Source organism: Triplophysa dalaica, chromosome 5 (genome assembly GCF_015846415.1).
Source record: "Triplophysa dalaica isolate WHDGS20190420 chromosome 5, ASM1584641v1, whole genome shotgun sequence".
Lineage (NCBI taxonomy): Eukaryota > Metazoa > Chordata > Actinopteri > Cypriniformes > Nemacheilidae > Triplophysa > Triplophysa dalaica.
Window position 1 is genome coordinate 8,321,794 of NC_079546.1, and position 20,355 is coordinate 8,342,148.

General features: G+C 40.0%; 1 protein-coding gene across 7 annotated transcripts in view; it reads right to left on the bottom strand.

Moving 5' to 3' along the window:
* The window catches only part of anks1b (ankyrin repeat and sterile alpha motif domain containing 1B), a 134,598-nt gene that overhangs the window by 89,024 nt on the left and 25,219 nt on the right, over positions 1 to 20,355 (bottom strand). For 6 of the 7 annotated variants that reach the window (XM_056747552.1, XM_056747548.1, XM_056747550.1 and 3 more), the window contains 5 exons: positions 17,653 to 17,733; positions 14,977 to 15,133; positions 4,044 to 4,340; positions 1,194 to 1,269; positions 769 to 870 (listed from right to left, as the gene is read on the bottom strand). In XM_056747552.1, the coding sequence (XP_056603530.1) occupies positions 769 to 870; positions 1,194 to 1,269; positions 4,044 to 4,340; positions 14,977 to 15,133; positions 17,653 to 17,733 (713 nt within the window). Of the gene's footprint in view, positions 1 to 768; positions 871 to 1,193; positions 1,270 to 2,280; positions 2,435 to 4,043; positions 4,341 to 14,976; positions 15,134 to 17,652; positions 17,734 to 20,355 lie in introns of those variants that run through there. The other variant, XM_056747553.1, reaches the window with a different exon arrangement.

The following is a 20,355-nucleotide window of genomic DNA, read 5'->3' on the forward strand; positions in this document are numbered from 1 at the left end:
CTATCAAAGACTGTAGATTATAAAACCACAGCAACTGTAAGACCACACTGGGGCATTCTGGAATTCTGAATATGACCACACAGGGACAGGGATAACTTAATTGTTGACTGTCCTGTAGAATAAAAGAGACACTAGAGTGATAACAGAAGTCCTGAGATCTCAAGATTACATACTCACTGTCCCTAACACTGGATGGAAACAACAAGCAGGCTACAAAGAATTTTATAATAAAACCAGATAACCACATCATATTCTTTTATGAGTGAGTGTATTTAAAGGACTGAACCATGGATCCCACAGGACCACCTTTTGCCAACACATATGAAAAACTTTGTCTTTGGGAAGAATGAGTCAGGCCAGTTGATGAAGAGATTTTACAATCATCTAAGATGTTGCAATAGTGGAAAGTCGTAATTGTAGGTATAACTATGTAGTAAACATCAAATGGCCAACAAACATCAAATTCGGTCTAAAAAAACTTATTTGTGAACTATACATGTTCATGTTTTAGATGTTCAAAAGGGTTTTTCCAAATATGTAAACACAGCATTGTGAGTTTTTGGCCAGAGTACACCAGAGAGAACAGACACAATAAATGACCATTGTTCTCAATCTATCACAAACTTCCTGAATTGAACTTTTATCAATCTGCAAGCCTTCTGATCTTTACCCAAAACACGCTGCATCAACAGCCTGTGCACGTGCATACAAGATTGACTGTGTTCTGGACTTAAAAAAAGTTTAAGTCTGGAGTTTGGACAACATTACCTTGTATGAGAGAAGCAATCTGTAGTGATGTCTGAGATGGGTGCTCTTGTAGATTCTCTAAAGCAGTTCTGCCCTGGCAATCTCTAATGTTGGCATCAATCCCTAAGAGAGCAAAATAGAGAGTGATGATGACAACAGCAAAATATGTACTTAATTCTACCCATAACCCTCAAAAGAGAAAAAATCTAGATATATAAAAGAGGAAACCAAACATTTTCCCCAAAACGTTCATAAACACTGAAGACACAACGCCCTTTCCTTACAACAGGAAGTTCCTAGATCTCGACTTCCTGTTCCACAGCTGGCACTGACAAGGATGTTGTATTAAGTCACAGGTCACACATAGTGTTTAAACACACGTGCGAGATATAAATAACTCTCTCCTATACATCACACACACACACACACACCTATGAAGGACATACCTGAGTCAAGCAGAAGCTGAACTACATCCATCTTTCCAAAGAGAGCGGCTTCGTGAAGCGCACTGCCTTTCTCCGTCTGTGTTGAGAGAAAAACAACAAGTCACTCCCCCCTCTCCTAAAAACCAAAATGGGTGATATTTTCAACGACGTCTTTATTGTCTATCAGTAAGTTAAAGTCATCTACTGGGGCGACAGGCGGAGTACTTTACATCAGACTCAACTGTGTTTAACTACACCCAATTTAGCTCTGGAAACATTTATTCGATGTTCTACAATTAACAGCAATGGCGCTGTGAATTTACGAGGCTGACTGATGGGAGTGCCTGGCAAGTGTGGAGAACAGGCTAACCGAACGTGAAGAGAGAGAGATTGTGAGAGAGCTTCTCGGCCGGTGAAGCTCGCTCATTTTAATAGGCCACCAGGAGACCCTTGGATGATACCCGATTCATCTGATGAAGCGTCCATACACACGGCAGTTCTGCCTATGTCTATCTGTATCCCTCCTGTGGATATGTATGATGATGCTGTTCACATTAAACAACAACTGTGGACTCACTGTACTGCCTACCCTTCACACCTAACATGTCATGTTTCTGTAAGAAAAAAGCATTTACTTTCTTTTCATACAGACTTTCAGGGAGTCTGGAGGTTGGCCAAAATGACCTCTGTGCAAGTTTAATGCACAACTGTTGGCACACTTGTTAATCTGGAAGCGGATGCCGTGGCATTAATGGGCTCCTGGACAACACAGACCCTCCAGAGAGGATCCAGATAGATTGTTTGTCCACATGAATTGCAATTCCACATGAAAAAACATTACGGTATTTCTACATGCACATTACTGGTTTTGTGGTGAAAAATTCATCCATGCAAGTCAATGGCAAAAAAATGTTTGTAATCTTTATTTAAAATCGGACAAAAATGTGTCTAGCTGAATACATCCTATGAAACGCCCCCTATGTTTAAAAAGAGCGAAACGCAAAGCCATCAGAAGACCAGTCGATAGTGTGGATACGAAAAAAAATAACTCCAACATTTATAAGACGATATACACAGAAAGAGAGATTACATCCTAACTGTTACTTACTCAGAGAAAACATGTCCCCTCAAAACAGACCTTGATATGAGATTCATTTTTAAACTCCAGTCCAGACTACCGTGTAATCCAGGAACCACGGTTTCAAAGTTCCAAGGTCAAATTAGAGATCGGAATGAATACTGTAACGTTTTCGGTGTGTATGGTTGCGTTTTGTCCAAATTTCTGCACAGGGTTTGAAGTGAGCTAGAGCACGCCCACAACGGGACAGGAAGTTGGCCCCTCTCCTCTCAATGGGGACCACTTCCTGTCCGGTTTCCCATGCTGATTACCCATTGATGTCACCAGAAGTAGGAAATCGATTCACTCTCACTCGGTTTCCAGGAATTGAGGTGGCGCACCGATTGCCTTCCTATCTCTCGCTCTTATTTTTCAAAGTAAGTACAGGCATGACCGTTCTACATTGCCAAAGCGTCAATACACAAAAACAAAACAGTGTCATATATAAATACATATTATCTTTATGAAAAAAAAAATATATATAGGTGTACAACAGTTAAGAACAGAAAAGAACTAAACAAAAATAAACTGAGCATTTGACTCATTGACAACACATTAAATGTACTTAAAGGAATATTCCAACAAAATATTTTCTTACCCTTTTAGCTAAATATGCTAAAATATCATTTTTCTTTCACAAATCTATCATTTCACTTTAAAAGACATTCTTTAACCCCTGAAGTCGGATGGATTACTTTTAAGTCCCTAGTATGGCATGAGGGTGAGTAAATTAAGGGGTAGATTTCAATTCTAGGTGAACTAGTCCTTTAAGAACACTATTATTCTGTAGTACAGACCGCTTCTGAATAATCAAAGCAGTGGATGGTTGCTGAGGGTATGCTGTAATATATGCATGAGTGTCCTCCCCCACTAAAACATTTGATCTGCTTCAGCTAAACTGTAAGAGGTTTTTAAGGTACTTCATTCTCGTGTGAAGAATCATGAGATCCACCAGTAAAATACAGTACAACTGTATTGAAATGTACCGTCACAGCACAGACAGAGATAGACAGAGAAAGAGAGAAAAAGAGAGAGGTTGGGGAATCCATGGATTCAGAGATCAAAGCTTTCCCTGAACACTCTCTCTCACAAAGACACACATTTGATTTGATGCAGTAAAAAATGAACATCACAGAAGTATTTTGTGTCCACACATTGACGCACAAAGTAAAGACATTCCATATAATACAAACACACAAAGCGTGTGTAATTCTTTAGGCACTGCCTTCCATTAGGACACAATTCACATACACATGCATAAACATATTTTTAAACTCCAGTAATTGATTTAATAGAAGATAATTATCATTTCCACACAGCTATATAGAACCATCCTTGCGAATTGAGTTTCAATTTCTGTAGTAAAACTAAACATTTTAAAGACCTATTGTAATGCCTTTGGCGTTTTTAAAATGCACAATCTTTTATTAATAAATCGTTTTTATAGTTGAAGAGGGTGCCCAAAGGGAAATTTAATCAGATTCAGGTCAATTGTAGGTACAAATGTGTATCACTAAGTAGCCTCCCCTATCAACACACGGGGTGGTCTGAGAAAACACTGCACTGAGAACAGAGTGTTCCACTACGCCGCTCTCCTTCAACTATATTAATTATTCATCCATCAGAGCTTTTTAAACCATTCACACACTCTCTCTCTCTATCTCTCTCTCTCCAACACCACACAGGACTTCATAGAGCTGGTGTGAGAAACTGGGTCTAACATCTGGAGGATATGGCAACCAACATGTACGCACCTGCGTGTTTACGTCCATTCCGGCCTCCAGCAGCACCCGGACGGTAGCGTGATGGCCGTTTCTGGCAGCCAGGTGGAGAGGCGTGTGTTTGCGTGTATTGCAGCTCATGAGGTTAGGGTGGGCGCTCAGCAACATGCGGACCACTTGCAGGCGGCCGTACATGGCGGCGAGGTCCAGCGGGGTCTCCCCTCGGCTGTTCCTCATGCTGGGGTCCGTCAGCTCCTGTAGCAATACGCGGACCACCTCGGAGTGGCCGTACTGAGCAGCGCAATGAAGGGCCGTCTCCTTCTCATGGTTCTGTCAGAAGGTCAGAGAAAGACAGCTTGTTACTATAACATCACAATGAAGACATTAACTATCAATCAGCTGCAATCAAAACGCAAATTGTCACATAACCGTGACAACTGACTGTCAATCACCTGCCGTCCTAAATAACACGTCCCATCATGCATCGCAAGGACACCCCAGGCTCCTGATGGGTCTTTTTGCACATAACAAGGCGAAAGACATGCTTACTAGCATTTTAAACAGCTCCGCTGCATTAATGGTGCAGATACTTAGCGATTACGCCGATCAATCACAGACGGTTAAAGAGACAAATTACAGCACTTGAAGGTGAAATCTGGATGCATTAGCAAATCACTCGTGTTGTCATCATATAGTTATGTGATGACAGATCTAACGCCTGTGCTAATTGTAACAATTTAAAAAGCAAACAAAAGGATACAAACTACATTACGCTTGACAATATCCTACGCAGTTGCTAAGGAGGTCTGTGTTGGTTGCTAAGGTGATCAAGAAGGTTACTGTGCATTTGCTACGGTTTTCTACATGGCTGCTAACTAGTCCAAGTCAAAAGAGTCCACTGCAATATTTCTATATTTCTTAATAACACAGTGTCCTTCATCAATATACATTTACTAAATGAAATGTAATGGCTCAATTTATCATTTTCCAGGCGTAAATAGCCAGTTCAAGGCTTGGAAGGTGGCAAACCTCTCCACAACTATTTAAATCATTATTCACGTCTGTAGCACAAAAAGTGCAGCACAACATGAGTTATGACTAATATTTCATATTAGGGGTTTGTCTCATGACTGTGTGTGCGTGTTAAGAAGGCTTTGCGAACAAGCAAGAAATGTGCAGTTATGTCTGCAAAGTAAAGACAAAAGCAACATTAAAGCAAACCTGTCAATAAAGATTAGATTTATTTGAAGAAAGGGTTCTTTAATTAGCCAGACGCGATTTAAAACGATAAGAGACTCCGGTTCCTGAAGCAGCAAAGAGAAACAGACCTGATAGTGCACACAGATATCTCTCTTGTCTAACTCTCTTCCCTGCTTGTCTTCCTTTAATCTCCCATTTTCAGGGACCAAACAAAACACACAGACACACACAATAATTTCCTCAACGTTTGAGAGAAACCTCCTGTCACAGTGAAGATCTGTGACTAGACTCTCTTATTTAGGAGTAGACTCTTATTATGTCACTGATTGTGCATTGTTTCACAGTGTACTTGTCTTCACCATGCCCTTTTTGCATTTACTTAGTTATTAATTTCTCTTTGTTGATTTATGTTTTGTTAAGAACTCAGACAAGACCGGTAACCATGTTATATGTTTATTGATTTCAATTAACCACTTACATAATAATAAAATTGTCATACTTACGTACAGGAACATTTTACCTCACCAAACGGACAAAACCCGGTCACCGTAATTGCCACCATTTTGAATGCCTTTTTCCCGCCGACAGTAGGCACAGTTAATTGTTGTCATGTGTGAGGGGGAGATTGGACTTCTGTGTGATTCTTTGTTAAATTTTGTTCGACATTAATAATTAATAGTTGTTTTGTTGTCAATTTTTATATTATTCTAATTGTGTATCTCTTTGTTACTGTTAAATATATTTTGATTTTGTCTTTAGATTTCTTTATTATCTTTAATTAACAAATGGATTAATCCAAGTAGGAGGGGTTTAGCCTTTTTAAGAAGGCGCCTAAGTGTGGTAAAGGGGGGATAGGCTCTTAGAGTGAGTGGTTGGAGGTTATTGCTCTGATTTTGGGCCAATTTTTTGGTATAGCTAAATGATGTTAGCAGATAACCGTGAACAGTTTATGTTATTTGTTTGTTTAATTTTTACTTTCTTTTTTGGATCTTCATTGTAAATACCAGTTGCAGGTATTAGATTAAAGACTGAACTTTTGACCTCATCAGCACGTCACTTCATTTTTTTTCGCCTCCATCTGCCGGTACATTCAGAGCAGTGGTGCTGCTACTGTTGTGGCCTCATTGTGGCACCCCTGTCTCTGTTACAGTTGGTGTCAGAAGTGGGATGTACCGCTGAGGTGACGTGGTCATTCTTGTTTTTCGCAATGCCACCAAAGACAAGGAAACAGACTGATCAAAGCACAAGGCCAGATGGGGACCAGAGTGAAGTCGAGGAGGATCCAGATGAAGGAGGGCAGTCTACAATGATTTCTGGGGCTGGAGCTGATACGGCTGTTACTGCTCTGGCACAGATGTTCAAGTCCTTTATGGAATATCAAAAGGATAGAGACGAACGTCAAGAGAGAGAGACAGTCCGCCGAGAACAAAATGTTAAAGTACTCAGTCACCATGTCACGCAAATGCAACTTGACATGGAACATATCAGTCATGGGGCAGTTTCCGACAGACCAGCACCAAGGGTGAGAGACCGTGAGCCACGGCTTGCGAGACTGGAGGACTCTGATGATATTGAGCACTATTTGCTGACATTTGAGAGACTGGCAGAGGTGTACCAGTGGCCTAAAGAAGACTGGGCCATTCACCTTATACCGTTGCTAACTGGTAAGGCCAGATCTGCGTTTGTTGCAATGGACCCTTTACATACACAAGACTATGAGGTTGTTAAGGGAGCAATATTGAAAAAGTATGAAATCAATACAGAGACTTATAGGCTGAGGTTCCGTAACCTAAATACCCCTGCCGATGAGTCGCCACAGGAGCTGTACATCAGACTGAAGGACCTCTTTTGCAAGTGGGTGTGCTACTCCAGCAGCACTAAAGAGGATATTATGGAGGCCCTGGTTCTGGAGCAGTTCCTACGAGTCTTGTATCCAGACTTGAGGACTTGGGTCAAGGAGCGCGATCCAACGACTGCTGCTGAGGCTGCCAAACTCGCAGAGGCATATATCACAGCCCGGAAAGGAGCAGGAAACTTCCGCTATGCAGGAATCCTCCCTTTGGCCAGAGGTAAGTCTGAGGGATTTGGGGGCGGTTCAAACTCTCAAGATAGAATCCTAAGACTCACACAAAGTAAAACCACTACTCCGCAGGTAACTTTGCAGAATGTAGTTAAGGAGGATGTGGTCTGTTATCATTGTGGTCAACCAGGGCATACAAGACCTCTTTGCCCCTTGAAGAAACCCAAAAAGGCAAGCCTTTGTTATGTTCCTCACTCAGTTCAGTCATCCCCCATGAAATGCAACTCACAGCCGATTAGGTCTGTCTTGTTAAATGGTAGGCCAGTTTTAGCCTTGGTAGATACTGGTTGTACATATACACTAGTACAGAGCAGATATGTTCCCAGACAAGACTGGAGTGACACAGAGACTGTTACTGTTTGTTGTGTACATGGAGACAACACTCCACTGCCTACTGCGGAAGTGTATATTGAAGTATTGAATCAGTCTTATCTGATGAAGGTTGGAATTGCGGAGACTCTTCCCTATCCCATCCTACTTGGCACGGATATGCCAGTGTTGACTGAATTGTTGCAGGACACAGAATGGTGTGGGGTAGTGACAAGGGCTCAGTCAAAGCAGGCAGTGCAAACAACATTCAACCAAGACCCAAATGATCCCTTACAAACTTTGCCTTTTTGTTCAGCTGATATTGAGACTGAGTCAGGACCAACAGAAGACAACAGGTTGCAACAGCGTAGGGATTGGGTAACAGACTTGATGAACACCTCAGAACAGGCTAACGAAGATATTGCTGAACCTGAGTTATGTGAGTCAGACATTGTGATTCCGAATGGTTTAGCCCAGTTGCAGAGGGAAGACACAACCCTAGCCACATGTTTTGATCAGGTTAAGCAGAAGAAAAACTCTGATGTATTACTTGAAGATGCTTTTGTGTTGAAACATGAAATCCTGTATAAGCAGACTAAAGAGGGATATCTTCGACTTGTTGTACCTAAAGCACAAAGAAGTGAGGTGTTACAGTTAGGTCATTCCATTCCATGGTCAGGTCATTTGGGGTTCGCAAAGACAGGATGGAGAATCTCTAAAAGATTTTATTGGCCCAGAATGTACACAGACATTAAAGAATATTGCCAAAAATGCCCTGAATGCCAACTCTCTACTGGTCGGACTCCAGCATATGCACCACTAATCCCTTTGCCTGTGATTGATGTACCTTTTGAAAGAATAGGAGTGGATGTTGTTGGACCAGTTGAGAGAAGCCAGGCAGGAAACCGGTTTATTCTAGTAATCTCAGATTATGCCACGAGATACCCTGAAGCATATCCCTTGAGAGAGGTTACTGCTAAGCAGATAGCTTCAGCCTTGTTGAAATTCTTTTCGCAAGTAGGCATACCAAAAGAGGTTCTGACAGACCAGGGCACTAACTTTATGAGTCATACATTACAACAAGTTTATCAGCTATTGGGCATTAGGAGAGTACGAACGACCCCATATCACCCTCAGACTGATGGTCTTGTTGAGAGATTCAATCAGACTCTAAAGAATATGTTAAAAAAGTTTGTTTCAGACTCTGGCAAAGACTGGGATAAATGGCTGCCGTACCTCCTTTTCGCCTACCGTGAAGTACCACAGGCTTCTACAGGATTCTCTCCATTTGAATTGCTATACGCCTACCAAGTAAGAGGTCCTCTAGATGTCCTGAAAGAGAGCTGGGAGGCGACAGACAATCCAAAGAGAACGAACATCCTCACCTACGTGATGAAAATGAGGGAGAAACTTCAACAGAGTACTGCCTTGGCACGAGAAAACCTGTTAAGGTCACAAGCACAGCAAAAACACTGGTATGACAAGACGGCAAGATCTCGAAGCTTTGAACCAGGGGACGAAGTCCTGTTGTTGCTTCCAACCTCTGACAATAAGCTGTTAGCAAAATGGCAAGGCCCATACCAGATAAAGAAGAAGGTAGGTCCAGTGACCTATCAGATCGAAATTCCCTCAAGAAACCAGCCTCTACAAACATTTCATGTGAACATGCTGAAAAAATGGCATACACATCAGACTCCAGGCCAAGCAGAAGAGAGCAATGACATTGCTATGCTGGTGAGAGCCATAGAGGGTGAAGAAGAAGTAGAAGAACAGTATATACCGACCTCTCGCAGTGACGGCAAATTGAATTTGCAGCACCTGAGTGAAGAGCAACGACATCAACTATGGGACTGTATACCTGAACAGCTGTTCATGGATACTCCTGGCAGAACAGACTTGGTTGAACATTCTATCATCCTCACGGACCCTAAACCTGTCCGTCAGTCGGTGTATCGTGTCCCAGAGAAACTACTATCTGTTATGAAAGAGGAATTACAGACCATGAAACAACTGGGGGTTATTGAGCCATCATCAAGTGAATGGAGCAGTCCCATAGTGCTGGTGCCGAAAAAAGATGGTACTCTGCGGTTCTGCTTAGACTTCAGGAAGCTGAACAGCGTTAGTAAATTTGATCCTTATCCAATGCCAAGGGTGGATGAACTGGTGGAGAGGCTGGGAAGGGCGAAGTACCTGAGTACGCTGGATCTCTGCAAGGGATACTGGCAGGTACCGCTGAAACCAGCATGTAAGGAGCTTACTGCCTTCAGGACCCCCTTTGGCCACTTTCAGTTCCGAGTCCTTCCTTTCGGGCTCCATGGGGCCGCGGCAACATTTCAAAGGATGATGGATAAAATCCTCCATGGTACAGAGGACTATGCTGCAGCTTACCTTGACGACATCATAATATTCAGCCAAAGCTGGGAAGAACATCTGAAGCACCTTGAGGGGGTGTTTAAAAGCATTAAGGCTGCAGGACTAACCATCCGCTCTGATAAATGTGCCCTTGCCAAACCAGAAACCCAATACCTTGGATTTGTACTGGGTCACGGGGTCATCCGACCTCAGGTGGGGAAGGTGGAGGCCGTTAAAGGAGCAGGACGGCCTGTGACAAAGAAACAGGTTAGAGCTTTTCTTGGACTTGTGGGCTGGTATAGGAAATTTATTCCAAATTTCTCAGCCAGGGCAATAACCCTAACAAACTTGACAAAAAAGAGCCAGCCCAACAATGTAGTATGGACTGAGGACTGCGAAAAGGCCTTTAAAGACTTAAAGGATGCACTATGCCAGGAACCAGTTCTTCAGAGTCCTAATTTTGGGAAACTGTTCACAGTACAGACTGATGCCTCACAACAGGGCATCGGTGCTGTACTTCTTCAAGAGGAACAAGGTCAACTCAAGCCAGTTGTATACATCAGTAGGAAACTCCTGCCAAGAGAGGTAAATTATTCCACTATTGAAAAGGAGTGCCTTGCTGTTAAGTGGGCTTTGGACTCTTCAAAGTATTATTTGCTTGGACGTAAATTTCGGTTGGAAACTGACCACCGAGCTTTGGCCTGGTTAGGCCGCATGAGAGACACAAATGCTCGCATTACTAGGTGGTTTCTGGCCATGCAACCGTTTGACTTTGAAGTGCTGTACAGATCAGGGCCACAAAATTACACTGCAGACTTTCTTTCGAGGACACCATAGGCGGTGTCTGGAGAGGGAGGGGGAAATGTCACAGTGAAGATCTGTGACTAGACTCTCTTATTTAGGAGTAGACTCTTATTATGTCACTGATTGTGCATTGTTTCACAGTGTACTTGTCTTCACCATGCCCTTTTTGCATTTACTTAGTTATTAATTTCTCTTTGTTGATTTATGTTTTGTTAAGAACTCAGACAAGACCGGTAACCATGTTATATGTTTATTGATTTCAATTAACCACTTACATAATAATAAAATTGTCATACTTACGTACAGGAACATTTTACCTCACCAAACGGACAAAACCCGGTCACCGTAATTGCCACCATTTTGAATGCCTTTTTCCCGCCGACAGTAGGCACAGTTAATTGTTGTCATGTGTGAGGGGGAGATTGGACTTCTGTGTGATTCTTTGTTAAATTTTGTTCGACATTAATAATTAATAGTTGTTTTGTTGTCAATTTTTATATTATTCTAATTGTGTATCTCTTTGTTACTGTTAAATATATTTTGATTTTGTCTTTAGATTTCTTTATTATCTTTAATTAACAAATGGATTAATCCAAGTAGGAGGGGTTTAGCCTTTTTAAGAAGGCGCCTAAGTGTGGTAAAGGGGGGATAGGCTCTTAGAGTGAGTGGTTGGAGGTTATTGCTCTGATTTTGGGCCAATTTTTTGGTATAGCTAAATGATGTTAGCAGATAACCGTGAACAGTTTATGTTATTTGTTTGTTTAATTTTTACTTTCTTTTTTGGATCTTCATTGTAAATACCAGTTGCAGGTATTAGATTAAAGACTGAACTTTTGACCTCATCAGCACGTCACTTCATTTTTTTTCGCCTCCATCTGCCGGTACATTCAGAGCAGTGGTGCTGCTACTGTTGTGGCCTCATTGTGGCACCCCTGTCTCTGTTACACCTCCATTGTGTGAAAACGCACACAATCCAGAGCGACAGTGTGCCGCTTTTTTGCTGGAGCCCTATTGGTCCATATCCGAGACAGCCTGTCATGATAAAACACCCAAAAAACGGCATTCGTATTCAGAAAATGAACTAGCACGTAAGAGCGATGACTTATCTAGCACGATCAACACTTTAAAAGACATAAAACCCGTAGATTAAGTCGAAAATAGACTCCCGTGACTAAAGTGCTTTGTTAACACCATCTATCCCCAGATGAGGACCCTGTTAAATTTGACTGCTCTGTTCATGGAACACAAAAGCAGATGTATAGACAGACAGTCTGACCCATGGGAGGACAGAGGCGGTGTGGAGGAGATTTGGGTGCACAATCCGGTTTGGTTTAATCTGGATTTGGTCTAGAATTATTAAACCATGTCAATTTAAACTACAGAAGCTCAATCCAGGGGTGATGATGGGTAGAACACAAGTTTTTTCTTATTAGATTTCTTTCTTTCACACATACACACAAACACTTATAGTACTTGTTTAGCAATGGGAGGAAGTGACCCCATACTACTGACCTGTGCTAAAGAGAACTGGGTGAGTGTGTTAACATGGTGGATTTGACACCGTGACTCACAAACACATCTGGCTAAAGCTGTGTGTGCGTGAGTGTGAGAGAGAGAGTGAGAGAGAGAGAGAGAGAGAGAGAGAGAGAGAGAAGGGGGAGTCATAAGACTGCTTTGAGGGGCTGGAGTGAGAGAAAATGCTGTAACCTTTTGTCCTCCCATCCAGAAAACAAAACATTCCTGACTAACACTTGCACAAATCTAGCGGCTTTCTCAGACTCTCTCTCTTGCTCTCAAACACTAGGCATAGCATTGCAAATGCTTAACACACACACTTACATTACTATTCATGGATAAACAATTTATATAAGCAGATCAGAGACTAACTTGAACTCTATGCTTGCTAGTTGCATTTTGCAACTTCAAAATAAAAGATGTTTCATTTATTTAATTGAATCTATTTGTAAATATATTTATCAATAATCTTCTCCAAAGAATTATAAAACATCAAATAAAGCAGCACTCTACTCTCCCACTGAAACAAAAAGTAAACAAAACATATGCTGGGCTAGTGACCGGTAGACAGCAGCACTTTTTTAAGATGCAAGAAATTTAAAGACCATTCATACAGTTTATAGATACACTTTGGGGTTTTACTTTCTCTGTCTGAATAAATAACGTGTCATGTAGATACAGATCATATTAGATTTACATTTGCGCCTTTTGTAGATGCTCACAAGATTCCAACATCTCTGAATAACCAGGCAACAAAAACATTTCTATAAATTCAGACTTTTCCTAGTATTATATTTCCTTTACTTTTTTTTAATTCTTTCAGCTCAAGGGCTTCTTATTAAGAAAACAAGTCTCCATTTAAGGTTGGGTCTTGATCAGAAACTGTAAATCTTGGTTTAGGTGTATCAAAGAGTATTCAAAGAAGGGACAGGCTCTTTAAATTTCCTCTGGCACCATTTCACTCAGAATATTAGAACTGTATAAGTAGCAACTCTTCAAAGTAAATAAGCACAGACTTCCCTTAATATACGGTCATATGCGGCAATATGGGCCTGTCAGGAGCTGTCATGTTCCTTCGTTCGAATGAGAACAAAGATTGCTGTGTGACAAATCTCCTGCAGGTGCGTTTGAGGCGGATCTTTATTTCAATATGAACAAGGTCTAGATGCGGAGAGTGTCAAGATTGATTTTCCGTCCTTCCAAATGGAAGAATGATTAATGGAAGCTATCCGGTTTCATCACATTTACAAATCTGGACGGAGACTAATGCACATACACTATATGTATATGTACGTGAGATGGTTCATACACCGTTAATGTACCCAAACAACACACAAATGTATACAAAACACCAACATTACCAGTGAAGGTTGGACATGTGTACCTTATGCATTCAAATTTATAATAAATACAAAACCACAAAAAAAGACAAAAAGAAGCCTGGGAATTATATTTCATTTATGCTTTTTCAAAGTAAGCACTCCTACACACAAACTCTCTTAAGTTGGTTTTTTACACAGTATTGAAGGAGTTCTTGAAATGCTGGGTACTTGCTGGGTGTTTTCCCGTTCCTATCATAAGGTTTCTGTAATATCACGATAAACATAAATAAACGTGACCCGCCAATAGCTTGCTGCCATTCAGTTAATCGGGTTCGCGCCCCTTATTGGAGGGTTTACAGCCTGTGTGTGTTTGTGTCAGCGTAAAACCTATAAAACACTTTAAGCGATGGGACTATAAACAGTCTGTATATAGCAGTGCAGAAATATTGCCATACCCTCTAACACAAAATATGAATATCACATTCATATGACTCATAAAGTCTTTAGCTTTCCAAATGCACTGTTCAGAATATTCATGCCATAATCATTCTGCCACAGGCTGTATGTGTTGTCGGGACTAATGTATGTATTACCCATTTATGCATTGCTTATGGCTTCTGAAGCGGGGAGGATTTTATGTTGGGGAGGGGGATTTGTATTGAGGGGACTTGGAAACTGGCAACATTGTCCCAGTGACAAGGGGGCCCGATTAAGATCTTCTTTGACTATGATATTTCATTGCCCCTAGGTAAACCCACCTACAGTATAAGCATTTTTGTCCCAGACGCTTTGAATCTAAGATACAACCCTGCTCCAAAACACATTTACATAGAATGATGTTAAAATAAGGCGAAAGCGACAAAGATGTACTCAAGAAAGACATTTGTGTCACTATCAACCCAGCTGCGATTTCTTGTTCTACATTACCATTAAAAGGGCCTTAAATACCATTAATAAACCACTGACAGTTAAAATGATTGCTGTGAACGTCTTTCTTGCTCTCAGATACACATGCACACATTGGAGTGAAGATCCATACATCAGGCTGATGGTTTTGAGAATTGCAAGGGTTGAGGACTGCGGGTAATTGTATTCCAGGCTGGTGTGATAATTAAAATCGAGGGAAGACGGGAGAGGCAAGATCTCTGTCTTGCACTGAGACAGAACTTCACCTGTGGGTAAATACGGACCTTTCAAACAGATGATCTGAATCGAATACACAAACCCATCATCAGCCCTTCAGGACGCTGGGAGGCGGGGAACAGGTGTCAAAACCTTGGCGCCTGTGTTTCGGGACTGGGGGGCAAGTGTGCGTTTACATTGTTTACAGAAAAGTACTTCTCTAACTTTTTGCATACAATTGTATGATATTGCGTGGATGTACCTGTTCATTAACCCTGCTGTGGGATGGTCCGTGGTGAATAAGGATCTGCACTATGTCCACGTCACCTCTCCACGCTGCAAGATGCAGAGGAAAACATCCCTTGCTGTCAGCCATATTAGTAGAGGCTTCATACTGCATCAACTTCAACACCACATCCCTGAAAGAAAGTTGCACAAAGGACAGACTGATTTTTTGGTCATTCTTAAAGAACAAATGTGTCACTTTTTTTAGTTAAAAATAGCTCCCGATATTCCTACAGTGAGAACAGATGTAGCTTGGGACACTTTAAAACATTACTCTGTCCATTTAAGCACACCGATCAGACCAAAACACAAACAGGACTACATGTTTGCAAAATGAATGAAAGTCAAGTGTTTGTAACAAACATATTATATAAAATACAGAATTTTTTGGTTTGGCATTATTTGACTTGTGAAGCACTTCTGTAATTGCTCTCCATTCATAATACATAACATTATGCATCATACAAATCCCTCTCGCACACTAGCATTTCAACAGCAAATGTCAAAATCATCTAAAAAACCCAAAATAATCTGATTTTAATCCCTATTTAAAAACCATCCTCAATTTTACTCCATCCCATCTCATAAACCCCATCTTAATCTGACATCTCAGTAGACAGAAGTAGCAAAAGCAGCATGACACAGACCGGAATGATTGTATCAAACGTTGTGGTGTGTCAAGTGTGCACAATATATCAATTCATTTATTTGGTTTATTGTTAACTCAACGGACATATATTCCATTCAATGTCATAGCAGGAGCCCGTTCTTCATACCTCGCTAACTCAGTTAGCTGGATTTGATTGTTGACAATTTGCTTGATCTTGGATTGTTCGGTTCGTCGTCGCTCATCCTGGACTTGTTGTTTTAGCAACAGGTCCGTAACCTTAAACCTTTTATTATTTCATGTAAACTAATGACGTTCTCCAGCCACTATACTAGACTGAGCTTCATGAGATATACATTTTGAAATATAATTTCTTTATTATTTTTCAATTAAGAAACAACAGATGCATTCTATTTGAATCTTTATTGTTAATAGGCAGGTATAATTCATCTTTTACCTGCAATAAGAGAGGTTAGTTAGAAAAGGTGATGTAGCATTTCGTCTGAAGTTCCCTTTAAAGTAAGTGTTCTTTATTGTCAAGGTCAATGTCTTCAAGGTATATCTTTTTAATTTTCATATTTTCAACATTTAAAAGTTTATATATGGCTGTGCCTTTTGTGGAGAGAAATCAGTAATTCACAACACATTAAAACTCCATATAAACAACAAAAAATCGTATTGTCCTCATCTCGGGACCACTTGTCGGTGCAGAATTAGGCCTTTCGGAGGGTGTGGACTCCTGCAACTGCTACCGAGTTTATGCAATTAAAGAAATGTTATTGAAACACATCAACAGACACTCATCTGAGACTTTCTTTAGTGCTTTATGTAATGAACACTAATGGGTATTTAAACACTTTGTTTTCTGGAGAAAAACATTGTAATCAAGTACTAAAACAAGAGAATTTATAAAAATAGATAATTAAACATAAAAAATTTAACTCTAATTTATCATTTTAAGTATTCCTGACATTCAAATAAGATTTAGGCCTATAAGGTTTTAAAATTAGTCGTAGTCTTCAAGCACCTGTAGAAACGTTTTAAGACGTAACTACCATCCAATAGCAGCGTTGCTGATCAATGGTTCTTCTATCGATATATGCTCTCTGTCCAAACAGCGTGAGCTTGTGATGATCTCAGACAATTGAATCCAGCAATTCTAATCATACACAACACGTGTGGTCGAAGAACCGAATTAGCCAGATCATGATTAGCGCGATGATTTGATATTGGATGTGTCATTTGATCTTGGATGTAGTAAGAGACGTATGAAGAACGGACCCCAGGTCTCAATCACATACATAAAAATAATACAAATAACTTGTTTCTATTTTAGAAGTACTGAAAAATCTATACCGGTCGGGTAGTTGACCAATAAACCATAAATGTATCCTATAGTGAGACAGCCAGAATGAACAATTATTTAAAAAAAATCTGTCTAATAAATATAAATATATTAAAAAAAAAATATGTGACCATGGATCACAAAAGCAGTCTTAAATAGCACGGGAACATTTTTAGTAAAAGACAAAAATACATTGTATGGGTAAATATTATTGATTTTCTTTTATGCAAAAAATCATTAGAATATTAATTAAAGATCATGTTCTATGAAGATATTTTGTAAATTTCCTACCTTAAATATATAAAAACTATATTTTTGTGATTGGATGGACTGCCACAGTGCCCCCGATTTACAACTTCAAAGGTATATTCAAAGGCCAGATATTGTCCTATTCTAACAACTCATACATCAATATAAATCGTATCTATTCAGCTTTCAGATTATGTAAAAATATAATACAATATAATACTACTAAAATATAATATAACTAAATAAATGTATGATGAATATATGAAATAACTAAATAATATATTTCACACCATAGTTCACATGTAGTCTACGGTAGGCTTGTATTTGTCAACTACCTGCATGCACACAAGTCTGTGAAAGCACTGTATTGCATAACTAGTGCTTATGTGTTTACAGTAATTCAAAATAATAAATGATGGTATCCTAAGAAGCATGAATGAAGATGTTGTTACCTGTGTCCGTTCAGAGATGCGTGGTGCAAAGGTGTGTATCCAGAGCTGTCTGCACAATTCACATTGAGTCCTCTCCACATACTGCAGAGAAGAGAAGATATGTCAGTGCAGTTCAATAAACAAACAGCCACAAGCCCAAAACTATTAAACAATCACATGTCATGACATCACTCCATCACACTCATGCCAGAACTGTTATGATAAAACCCCCTCTCTTATTCCCACGATATCCAGAGTTTCTCCATTTTACGCAGTGAGAACGAGACGCACTGCAAATAACTGCGTGTTTTCTTACTGCACAGCGTGTTTAGGCATCCAAATATATTTTAATGGCATTCTTCACGCGTTTTGAGCAAACGCACTTCCCATCTGAAAGGCATGAAAGTTTGGTTTGTTCACTTGCGCGCGTGGCGATTGCAGCCCTGCTCGTGCGCGCGCTTAATCAGCGCAAGAGGCGTCTAGAGATTTGCGCGAACCGCCCCATACCGCGAGTACACCAGTGGGATCGTCTGACATTCATCGATAAAACACTTTAAATTACTGTGGAGACACAGTCAAGCATCTCAAACAAAATCCCCCGCCACCGCATCCAATGTCTCAAGGTCTTTATTATAATAATATAGTTAAACAAGCATGGTGAATTTTTATAACAGATCCAGTCTATAACGAATTATAGACTTCCATAAAATGTGAAACAAGTAATGTTCCCTTTATGCTTATGCTTTTTATTGATTAATAATGGTGCTTGTTTTTCTTTAGATTTTTAAAAATGCTTCAGATGCTTACGAATAACTCCTAAATCCTGGGAAAGCACGTAGGCTGTCAAGAAATTATATTATTATTGCGAAAAATAAACTAATAGCTTCAACAGAAGTCACTTTTCTTTTTGATTTTATTGAACAATTTATATAATAAAGTGCAATTTTTTATAACTCTCCTTTTGATTTTATTTTTATTCATCAGATGCTTTTTTCAAAGTTTATTTTATATCAACAAGTTTAGAGTATAAAGAAATACTCTAATAATGAAATGATGAAGAAATAATGAAAATATTTAAAATAAAACGAAATCAAAACAATCCTCTTATAGACTCTGAGATACTTTCTTTGTCAAACACGAACACACATTGACTTCTGCTTGTTTTCTTCTTAATTATATTTCCTATCCCTAGTCTTTACCAATTCTTGTCCTGAAGTACCCTCAACACTCTACATTTTTAATGTTTTTTTGGCAAACACAATTCGTGAGTATATGAACGACAAAATATTCAGTGCTGATGGTACCCCAGACACAGGATTGGGAATCAGTCTTGTCCAATTTTATACCAGGCACAGTGAATTCTAGTAGCAGTGCTGCCGGCTGCAATTCTTAAACTTATTCCTCACATAAACTACTTTAGACATCTTCATTAAGACATTCGTTTGTAAAATAATTTTCTTCATGGGGACCAATCGCTATTACAACATCAGGTTTTAATTTCACTGTGGACATTTGGTTGGACATTTGGTTGGACATGCAGCAGAAGTTCAAAACTTGATCATGACCACTCAAAAGAACCAATGTCTTGACTGACATGTATACTCGCCACAGACAGACAATGGACAAATGCCCCGACCCACGATGGCCAACCAATCTCAGGACAGCAGGAAACAAACACAAAATTTCCCATGCTGCCATAAACAGACAATCCAACACAGTAAAATGGCAAGTGTTAAAAAGGTCAAACTGCAAAGCATAAGAAAAACCCTTCAAACTAATGTTATGGGTCCAGTTATCTCCATTGACTGCTTCTGTGTCACACAGTCTATTACAGCAGAAAATGTATGCAGAAAATCACATTTACAGTTATGTGCTATTAAAAAGGAAGTCCACAGGGAAAGACCTTTCTGAAGGTCTAAAAGGAGTTAAGCGGATTTGAGCATTGACAAACTGCTCTACAAAACATGTTTCGTTAATACGTTATCTCCTTCGGCAAAGAAGCGTAAATGTGACAACATCTTAGTTATGTGTAGCCACCGTAGTGCTTTGAAAGGGAGGGGTGAAGTGAGCCGTTGTCTGCAATGTGCAACCTCACCTCTAGATACCGCTAAATTTTATACACTGTACCTTTAAAATGACAGACTGCCAATTGAAGTTCCCATTAAAAAATACCGTGTGAATCCTATTTCATCTGGATTTTCAGCATTGGCTACATTTACTGTGTTAAATTTCACATCACGTTTTTCAATCTCGTTCCTGCTGTTGTGCAGCTGTACATTTAAAAGGAAAGGAACATCAGAGAATTGAGTTATCTAAATGCATTACATCGAGCTAAAAAAATGTTGTTCCTTAAAAGATTAGGAAGCTATGCAGGGTATTTCCTTCACATATTTAGCATAACGTACGTCATATGTCCTTTTTTTAAAAGTTGTCATCAGGGGTCATGATTTGAAGCAGTTAATCTGTGCGGTAAAAACTTAATAGTGAATAGACGTTATGATGATTTTGGAGAGACAGAGACAATTCACTCGAATGCATCTTCTACCTCCCGCACATACACATAGCTAGGGAAAGCCCTGCCGTTGCTGTGAGGGTATGAGTCATCCTGTGTGTCTGGTGTGCACCGACGTGCAGTGCTGCATACAGTTTATCAGTTTTACCCAACCTCACACACACACACACAAACACTCAAGGCAGCGTAAAGCTAATTGGCACATCTACACA